The sequence below is a fragment of the Solanum tuberosum genome, unplaced genomic scaffold (assembly GCF_000226075.1).
Source record: "Solanum tuberosum cultivar DM 1-3 516 R44 unplaced genomic scaffold, SolTub_3.0 scf00133, whole genome shotgun sequence".
NCBI classification, from domain to species: Eukaryota; Viridiplantae; Streptophyta; class Magnoliopsida; order Solanales; family Solanaceae; genus Solanum; species Solanum tuberosum.
The window spans coordinates 619883-629963 of record NW_006239056.1 but is presented as its reverse complement, the minus strand read 5'-3'; the positions used below and the strand labels follow the sequence as shown (position 1 = coordinate 629963).

General features: G+C 34.3%; 2 protein-coding genes and 2 long non-coding RNA genes across 6 annotated transcripts in view; 3 read left to right on the top strand and 1 right to left on the bottom strand.

The window, feature by feature from the left end:
- Positions 1–1513, top strand: part of LOC102584180 (uncharacterized) — a 2292-nt gene extending 779 nt beyond the window's left edge. Inside the window, exons 1-5 of one of the 3 annotated variants that reach the window (XR_001473911.1) lie at positions 7–73; positions 213–273; positions 856–1040; positions 1136–1268; positions 1378–1513. This is a non-coding gene — a long non-coding RNA (uncharacterized lncRNA). Of the gene's footprint in view, positions 1–6; positions 74–212; positions 274–855; positions 1041–1135; positions 1269–1377 lie in introns of those variants that run through there. The other 2 variants (XR_367571.2, XR_001473910.1) reach the window with 2 other exon arrangements.
- Positions 1514–3893: 2380 nt separating this feature from the next.
- LOC107061294 (uncharacterized) lies at positions 3894–4352 on the bottom strand. The gene has a single exon (XM_015310316.1). The coding sequence runs from the start codon at positions 4350–4352 to the stop codon at positions 3894–3896; it is 459 nt and encodes a 152-aa protein (XP_015165802.1).
- A 1827-nt stretch (positions 4353–6179) lies between these two features.
- Positions 6180–7758, top strand: LOC102605091 (pentatricopeptide repeat-containing protein At1g77405). Its single transcript, XM_006351142.2, has one exon. It carries the CDS (start codon positions 6436–6438, stop codon positions 7756–7758), a length of 1323 nt encoding a protein of 440 aa, XP_006351204.1. The 5' UTR covers positions 6180–6435.
- Position 7759: 1 nt separating this feature from the next.
- LOC107061311 (uncharacterized) lies at positions 7760–9433 on the top strand. Its single transcript, XR_001473909.1, has 3 exons — positions 7760–8123; positions 8218–8294; positions 9013–9433. It is a non-coding gene; the product is annotated as an uncharacterized lncRNA (long non-coding RNA).
- Positions 9434–10081: the final 648 nt, after the last annotated feature.

The window sequence follows — 10081 nt, the reverse complement described above, 5'->3', positions numbered from 1 at the left end:
GGTGGTCACTCATGAGAAATTCAAGAAGATGAGGGAGCTCAAAAGAAGGAATAAAAATTTTGGTTCAATAAATGTATGTACAAACGATCTTTATTGTCATAATTAAATGATATATGGTTCTGGTAAGTTTAATAGGTATTGTAGGTCTTATGTTATCTACTGAAAAGCTAAATATTTTTCCTCAGAACATACTGAATTACAATGATTTGCAGATGTTGTGACAAAGTCCATTGAGACCTATTTCAGGTTGCATATCTGAATAGTCATCTTGAGGTAATCTATCTTTAGGTACTTTGTTTACATGTTACTCTACTACGATAACCCAAGTTCCAAGGTTGGTTCTGACTTCTGACACATTATATTTTGTACTGAAGATCATGTTAATATTATCTTGCATGCTGATGTTTCTGGTGAGAAGTATGAGTATGACAGGCCTTTCATTTGACTATGTCCCACCTCCTTCTTACAATACTAAATTTTTCTTTTCATTAGTAGCACTAACAGCTGTGCATTCAACGCTACATACATAAGTTGAAATGAATGAAACTTGATAGACTAATCTAATTTATGTGTAAAATTAGTTTTTAACCTTTGTTTGTTATTTGAAAACACATATGTCAAATCTTACTCGCACATCAAAACCATGCAAATGGGGGATAAACCATCCTCATGTTGTTTCTGATTCTGATGTGAAATTTTTGTTCAAGCATGTAAAAAAATAAACCTGGAAAAATCAGATAGCAATGTTTCTACCCATAAGTAGAGTGTACAAAGCTCAACATATCACTCGTGTAAGTTTTGATTCTAATATTAATGAGTATGACTTTAAGGCATTTTCATTATTACCTTCTATAGGGAGATCTTAAAGAGGCTGATGAGCTATTCCTATCTAGATCAAGAGGTGGAAGGGAGGATGAGTCTGCTCTTTTCGAGTCAATTATGCAGAAAAGAATTATACCACCTATTAGTGCAGATCTCGTGCTCAATCAGGCGCCCGAATATCTCTTGTGGTTACTCTCAGTGAAATCAAATTATCAACTGTGATTCCATCCGTTAAATCTTCGATATTTATTTACTTCCTTCGTTTTTTCATTATTGCTTGTTCTCTTTGTTGTATGTTGTTAATGTGGGACAGTGGGAGGAAAAAGGACTCTATTGTTTTCAAGTCAACTATGTAGAAAATGATTAATTATACCATCCGGTGGTACTATAGATCTTGTGTTCAATCAAGTGCCAGAATAACTATCAGAGAAATCATCTTATTAATTGTGAGTCCGTCTACTTGGCCAAATCCCGAGCTAAATCTTCGACATTCATTTTCTTCCTTTTGGTTTTCATTATTTACAGGTCTAAAGAACTATATTCTCAATAATACAGACCACTAATGGTGTATTGGAATATAATTAAACTCAGTTGAATCTCATCAATGGAGGCTCGAACGGTTATCACCAGCCGAAATTATTATCACCAAGTCAGACCCAAGCTTCAACAATGATGGATTTCAAAGCTTTCCACCAAAAAAAATTCAATTCCGTACTTCAAAAGACCACACCAAATCAACTTCCAAATTCGTTTCAGATGTTCCACATTAGAGTCTCGACTCTCGAAATGCCTACTGACACAAAGCTTTTCAGTTTAGTTTTTACTTATTTACTTTTTAAGGTAAACTTATTTAGCTATGTATACATTTCAACATTTGAGAGTGTTCATATTTCTTTTAAAAGTATAAGTTTTTTCTAACACAAATGTGATTAGTTTTCCTAAATTGAACATCCATAATTCATGTAATATGATATTGGTACAATTTTCTTATCATAACTCCTTCTCTCTCTTACTTTTCTTATCTTGCATAGAGGTGATACGTATTTTTATACCAATGGGTGTGTAAAGAACTCTAAGTACTTAATGTTGAGTCTTGACGTTATAGTATTTTAAAATTTTACAAGCAGCTTATTAAATACTACATAATATACACTTATACTACGTGTTGTGTGAAGTTACTTAAATCTTTTTGTCTATGATGTGTAAAATTCAAATTAGAAAAATACTTATTGCTTTTAACCTCCTCTGACATAAAAGGCAAGTAGTATGTATAAAAATGCTTCTTTTCTGTCCATAGCGATAAATCAGATATGTCGTATATGATGTATCTTTGTTTGCTTGGCAGTGTCTAGAAGTGGCGTAATAAGCCATTTGATCTTGTATTCATGGTAACCTAAGTAACATAATTACTATTTGAAATGTGTGATTGAACATATATTGGTCCTGCATATTGCCATCTTATCTTAGTATTAGTTATATATATCAACAAATCTGATGATGATAAAATGAAGTTGTAGAAAGGATTAACTTTTGGCAACATTTAGTTTGGGATATTCATTCAAGCAGTGTACTTTTTGTAATTTATTCAAAAGTTTTCCTTATATGTGACTCTTTCTAATTTTCATTTATGCACTTTTTGCACTTCTGTTGCAGGTAACTTGTACCAACAGAGATGTATATCTTTATCAGGTAAGTGCTTTTTTCACTGTTGTTGCCTTCTTTGGGAGCTATTGGTTTGAGTTACATGGCATTCACTATGTCGATAAAAAATAACTTTGGGGAATAGATGATCACTGTTGTTGCCTTCTTAGGGGATATTGGTTTGAGTTAAATGGCATTCAACATGTTAATTAAAAAAAAAACTTCGGAAAATAGATGATCCATTTGGCACTCTGGATGAAGTTCTACAAACTTGCAAGCGGACTGAGCATCTCTACAACTGTTGGTCTGGCTGATCATGCTGTTAGCATCTGATCAAGTAAAGTTCGAATATGACAGATGAAATAAGCTGATGTACGAACTGCATGTCTTCATTTTCCTTTCCTCTGAGCTAAAAAACCATATCATACGTATAGAATTCTTTTGGGGGTACATTCAGATTTGTTGGAGCACCTTAGACATGATGTAAGATTTGTTAATATAAATTATTTTAATGGTACATGTCAGATAATTCAATCTCACTACACATCATAATATTGTTACGGATCATTTCAGTAGGTCATTATTTGTTTTCCTTCAAGAACCTAATAACCGTGAGACTGATTCTTATTAACGACCCTTCCTTCCCCATTTATTCCTGGAGCTTTTTGCATATTGTACTTGCATTTTAAAAAAATATATTTTTCTAATAATTTATATTTTATTAGGTTGCTACTACTCAAAGTGGATGAGAGCTTAATTTCCAACGAGTTCTTAAAGGCACCATAAAATTTCACATTATTGTAGAGCTATTTTTGATATTTGGAAAGTCAAACTTTTTTGTATCCTATGAGCTTGGAAGAAACTCATTTGTACTTAATTAAGTACATACTATATTGTACTATTAGACAGCCTTTGGTCGCAATGCTTTGATTTAGAGCTATTGGTGCATCTTAATTTTAGATATTGTTTCTAGTGTTTCACGGGTTTCTTTTTGCCATAGAATCATTGACATGAGACAAATAAAGTAAGTCATGCTTGCACGGCCTATTGTATCTAGTATATATATATATATAATGTAAAAAATCATCCATTGATAAAAGTTAGTCAAAAGATCGTTGACTTTTTAAAAACTTGTTAGTGAGTTAGGTTGACTTTGCAATATATAAATTTGGGACGCCTCTAATTGTAGAGGAGCCACACAAACAACAACGTACTATTTTTAAAAAAATTTATACTATTCCAAACTATTACTCATTTATTCGAAGCTTTTTTTTTTTTGCTCGTTGCAATGATGCACAATTCACATAGTTAAACTAGAATGATTAATTATTCCATCAAACTTAAAATCGTTTAATTCTTGAATTCAAACTATATCACATAAATTGAGGCGAAGTAATTATTTAAGGAGATGTAGAGATAATGTGTTGGTTCTAAAACAGAGCAAAGCCAACCCAATCAACATCGCTCACTGGTCGTTGAGGCGGCGACGACTCACGTGATGAAAACGAAGAGAAAAGTGAATCATGAAAAGGAGAAATTGACTTCCGGCTAGACACTGACCATCGAGAAACTGTCTCTAGATCCGACAAGCACCAATCTGAGGCAACTCCCACAGCGGGTCGGGTCAATAGATTCAAAACATGCCTATCTGATCGTGCCCGTGGAGCTGACCGGAAGGATCGGGTTCGGGGCTCCTCAATTGGTTGTTGGAAATTGAAATCAGCCGCCGGTGGAGGTTTCAGCCTACGTGGTGTTTCTGGATTTGGACGGCTCCGATTGTTCTCGGCTACTTCTTGTGAATGTTGAAGCTTGGGTACTCCGGGTCGGATTTCCCATTTGAACGGAATAGCTCCGGCCTGCTTAAATGATTCATCTGCTTCAATTTCCATTTTTTTAGAAAAAAATGACTGAAACTTACACTAAGTACTTTTCCTGCTAATACAATTTTTGCTCTGTATATATATAGTGAAGAAGAAGAAGAAGATTGATTTGATGCATGATCAATGGCGCAAGGAGTGGGGTTTGGTGGACCCTTGTTTTGAGATTTTCAAATAATCCATGCTCACGCACGGGCATAAAATACCAAAAATCAAATTATCAAACTGAACCGAATTTTTTGGTAATTTGTGATTCGATAATTGGGTATTTGATATGATATTCGGGAGTAGAATTTTAGAATTATGATATTTGTGTTTGAGTTTGGTACGAGACATTAGTACCTTTGAATACGTCATAAACTATTCAAAAAATTATAAAATTATAAATTAAATATAATTATTTAATATAATTGTGTAAATATTTTTGATAAGTATCCGTGGAAAAAACATTACTTATAATTCAAGAAGGACAAATCACCTCTCATTTATGTATTGACTTTTGCTAGTTTTGAACAAGAAAATGTAGAAAATAACGGAGTACTGGTTTTCTTATAATAGGACAGATGGGAAGTTGATCATGTTCAAAGTTTTGCCAAACTTGAGAAGATTATACATTGGCTAAAATTGTGACTTAAACGCATACATAGATATAGTAATAAATAACACCTTCTCCCTCTTAATTGTTGATTTGATAGGATTATTAAGAGGTTAAATTCAAGATGTTGGGGGATAATGATAAACGATATTTGCATATGATTTTTTATTTATTTAGCAAATAGTATTTGAAATTTGAAATTAGCAATAATGGTTATTTCGAGGTGTTGTCTAAATAATTATGTTGCAAGACTTGTGAAAAGACAATATGCAGCCAATATACTCCCCCAAGTGTTGAATAAGTGTACAAACATGGAACTGGACCAGCTTTAAAGTAAATTCAGTGTTTTGATAATTGATAAAAGAGTACGTAGAACAGTAAGTTAAGACTATTTTTCAGCTTTTCCCCTAAGGTGGGACCCTTAGCCTTTTCCTAAAATGGAACTATATTGGCATGTTTTGAGAACAGTATTGAGCACCGAGGTGGGTACAGTTAGATAATTCAAACTTCATAACTTTGCAAGTGTAGGATAGGATCGTATTGTTGATTCGGGCAACTCCTCATAAAGCCCCTGGTAAGGGTTTAGTTATTGGATCCATTAGTTCATCTCGTCCTTTATCCTGACAATGTATTAGATGGCTCTGACAATGTGGGCAAGACGTGGTATCATTACGAGGCTCATAGTGATGGTTGTCTATTAGAGAAACTCCCCAAGAAAAGTAAAGTATTCTATTTTAGCATTTGATATCATTGTATATGACTAAGTTGTAATGTTCTATTGATTTCAATACACTTCCTTGCTTTACTTTACAGTTATCTATTTTATAGTTCTTTTCTGAGTTACTCTTTTAGTTAAGTATATTCCGTCATTTTACATAATGTACATTATATGTACTGACGTCATTCGGCACTGCATCTTTTAATGATGTAGATACATGTATTCAAGATCGACAATAGACACTTCATTGAGATCCTCTCCATCAGCTTTTGGTGAGACATCCTTACTTTCAGAGGACTCCAATTTATTTATGTCATTTAGTTTTAGTAGAACATTCTAGTTCATTATTCAAGTAGTCGTGGGTCTTGTTCCACACCTACCTTAGTTTAGTAGTGGCTTCATAGACAAGTTAGTGAGTCAGTTCAGTCTTTGATCATCAGATGTTCACGTATACCGCCAGTGGGCAACTTCAAAAAAAAAAAAAAAAAAAAATCCCGCCAGTGGAATGCTGCAAATACTGTCCTATCAAATTAAGAAAATATTTTGACAAGATTTTGTGAGTTCTTTTGAGATATATATTAACTCAATTCTTAATGATCTGAAATAGATTGAACTAATAAATTAACGATTTTTTACTCATCTAAACTTAAACAGATTGGATAGATTGAGCTTGATTTTGGCACCCCTAATTTCATTTCATTTAGTGTTGATGGCGATCAATGGTGATGGCTTTGGTTGATTATATAATATGAAAGTTGGTAATATTTTTGTTTTGCAGAATCATGTTGTCAACAAGATCACTTTCTTCTCCTTTCATCCAAAACCTCGTTATGGATCAAGTTATGGCTGCTATTATCAGAAATCGGTCATTTGAGGCTTCAATTCTCCAACCCATTTGGACTGTAGAAACAGTTTCTCAAGTCTTAAGATCAATCCCCAGATTCCTCTTCCAATCCCCAAGATCCATCGGCCGACAAAATGGGTTTCGCTACCGTACCCCATTAAAGCAGAGAAATCTAAAACAAGAGTTCCATAACGCTCAGAAGGGAGTACTCATTCTTGGCCCAGCTGCTCATAGAGATCCTCAAAAGGTACAATTAGGATTAGAGAAAGCATTGGAATTTTTCCATTGGGTTGAGACCCATTGTGGGTTTACTCACAATGAGCTCACTTGCAGAGAGATGTCTCTTGTTCTTGCCAAAGGGTCTTGTAATTCGAAGCTTCTTTGGGAATTTCTCAAAAGAATGTCGAGAAGAGGGCTTTTGACGACACCGACTGTTACGTGTTTGATAAAATGCCTAGGAGAAGAAGGGTTGGTAAATGAAGCATTGACTACTTTCTACAGAATGAAGCAATTTCACTGTAAGCCTGATGTTTATGCTTACAACACTCTCATATTTGCTCTTTGTAGAGTTGGGAATTTCAAAAAAGCTAAGTTCTTGATGGAGCAAATGGAGTTGCCTGGTTTTAGGTGTCCACCTGATGTCTTTACTTACACAATCTTGATTAGCTCTTATTGTAGATATGGTATGGAAACTGGCTGTAGAAAAGCTATTAGACGGAGAATTTGGGAGGCGAATCACTTGTTTCGCGTCATGCTATTCAAAGGATTAGTTCCTGATGTAGTAACTTATAATAGTTTGATCAATGGATGCTGCAAAACTAATAGGATAGAGAGAGCATTGGAGTTGTTGGATGATATGGTGAAAAGAGGGGTTGTGCCTAATCGAATTACGTATAATTCTTTCATTAGGTATTATAGTGTTACAAATGAGATTGATAAGGCTATTGAAATGCTGAGAAGAATGCAAGGAATGAATCATGGAGTAGTACTACCATGTAACAGTTCGTATACACCGATAATTCATGCTATGTGTGAAACTGGTAGGGTGGTGGAGGCAAGAGATCTTCTTGTCGAATTGGCTGAACAAGGTTCGATTCCAAGAGAATATACTTATAAACTAGTTCGTGATGCTTTAGAATCTTCTGGGAAGATTGATTTGCTTGATGAAGAATTGTGTACAAGATTAGAAGATGGTATTAAAGGTAGGATTAGACAAGTGATGAAAGTAAAACCTTTGTTGCAGCATCAAAGTGTTTCATAGCCTTTGTTGCAGCATCGAAGTGTTTCATAGCATTGAATTTTATACTTTTTATCTATATTGCTCAGACTCTTCAAAAATGTCGACGGGTGCGTGTCGGATTCTCCAAAAGTAGTGTATTTTTGGAGAATTTGACACGGATGCAATATCGAAAGTGAAGAGTCCACACAACTTAGCTTTTTATGGATTTTGATCTTATAAAATCACAAGGGATTTAACTTATATAATGTAAAGACTATAAAAATTTGCTGGCTCTGAATCGGCATTTAGCACCGGAGGTCGTGTCATTGGAAAGTTTTGAAGTTCTATTCTTCCTGCAAATACTGAGGCGAAACTATGTACTAGGGATTGGATTTGTGGACAAGAAGGTAAATTTATCTTCTCTAGTTTCATTTGTTTCATTTTATTTAGTGAATTTGCATTTAGAACTGTAATGACTTGTTTTTTCTAAAATTGTTTAAGATCTTGATGGATTCGAATCAGATTCTGATGAAGATGAGATTGTTTTGACCTTCAACCTTATGTTGATAAACTTAGAGGTAAGATTTGAGAGCAACTCACATTTTTCTGCCTTTCTTTTATATTGTTCTTAGTACTCTCTGTTGTTGATGACAGTTTATTATCAACTGTTCTCATCTTTCTGAACTTAGATATGTAACTTCACATTTATTAGAATGTGTAATGAACCATCAATTCTTGATCACTGTTGCTTTTTTTTGTTGTCCTAAATACACTCGTTGCCTCTAATAGCTCTGGTTAAAATGTACTCGATCTGGATCTTTCCGAATTCAACAGAGTGATTTAGCAGATCGCTCCCAAGTTACAATTAGTGAAGTAGTGAGCATGTTTGGTATTTCTGTATAGATTCTTCATTGAGGAGATGTCAACTCTCCAAAATCCATCTTCTTCTTTTTTTTAATAGCAGAACATTGAGATTTGTTTGATCATTTTGGAATAAGGTGCTCTTTAGGTGTATTTGTTTTTGTTGTTAATGGTAATCTCTACATTAACCAAGGCGATTGTCGTCTTTTCTAATAGCAGCACATCGAGAGTGTGTTTGTATTTATAACATTGAGTCAATTTTCAATGGAAATGGATCTGGAGCTGCATGGTAGTAGTTCTCTAAACTCTCTCTGTGTGTGAGAGAGAAAAGTGAGAAAGCGAATTCAGTTTTTCGATATCCTGCATATGCGTATATTAGCTATCTAAAAATTTCTGCATACCTACGATTTTATTTTATTTTTCTTTTTCTGTCAGATCATCGCATCTCAAAGGACAATCCACAATAGCAGAAATCACTGAGAGTTTGTGGAAATTTTGTTGGAAGTGGTGGCCTTGTGGGTGCAGCATCTTCGTCTTTTTAGAGTTAACATGCTGCCGAGCAATTAACCATGGATCTCCAGTTGATCAGTTGGCGGAAGCTGGATTAACACCATCTCATATTGCAGCAACAATATTTAACGTACTTGGACAAACCATAGAGGCTTTAGAGGTCATGGCATAAAATGGAATAAGTGTTTGAAGAACTGTTAGAAAGTTGTCATGTAGTAACACACAAGAGACTACATTGATGCAAGCCATTGAATTTGATTGAGTAGAAAACAAAACAACTTTCTATAAAGTTCACAAATGTATCTCTTTTTTTTAATAACAATTTTGGTGGATTAGGCAGACTTAATTGTCATTTGACAAAAGTGTTCCAGTCACAATTGTCTGATTTAGTTATTTAATTCTGACACTTGTGATCACCAAGTCCACAAATGTGACCAAATTGTAACGAGTATCATCTTCATTATCCAAATTGATCATTTAATGTCTTTAAATGCTTTATGACTTGGTCATTTTGGAGTTCATTGAGCATGCGAAAAACTTGATTCATGGAATAATATGGATTGGGTAACTCATTTTTACCCATTTAAAATATGAGTAGAGTATTTTACCCATTTTTATTTAACTCGTTTTCGATCGACTCATATTCGGCTCGATCCGCTCGTTTGTTAGGAGACTCCTAGTATAAAATCATTCATTGATAAAAAGTTAGTCAAAAGATTATAGACTCTAGACCTTATTTAATCATGGTCTTGTCCATTTTGCCTTGTGCAGTTGGTTTGATTTTCTTCCATTTCAGATTACCAAGTTTTGTTGGTAGACAGTCCTGACCCTTCGACAAGCTTCCCGAAATTTTGTTCCATAGTAAAGTGCAATACGTGATAGGTAGATTAGTTGCACATTTCCATTTCAAATGTAGCCACAAAAAAAGTTCTGATTGATGATCAAATATTGAGCTCCACAGTCCTAAAAAAGTAAAAACTACTGACTTTTTATA

Excerpts from the sequence above, each read along its gene's own strand:
- LOC107061294 (XM_015310316.1), bottom strand. The coding sequence starts at position 4,352 with ATGGAAATTGAAGCAGATGAATCATTTAAGCAGGCCGGAGCTATTCCG.
- LOC102605091 (XM_006351142.2), top strand. The coding sequence starts at position 6,436 with ATGTTGTCAACAAGATCACTTTCTTCTCCTTTCATCCAAAACCTCGTT.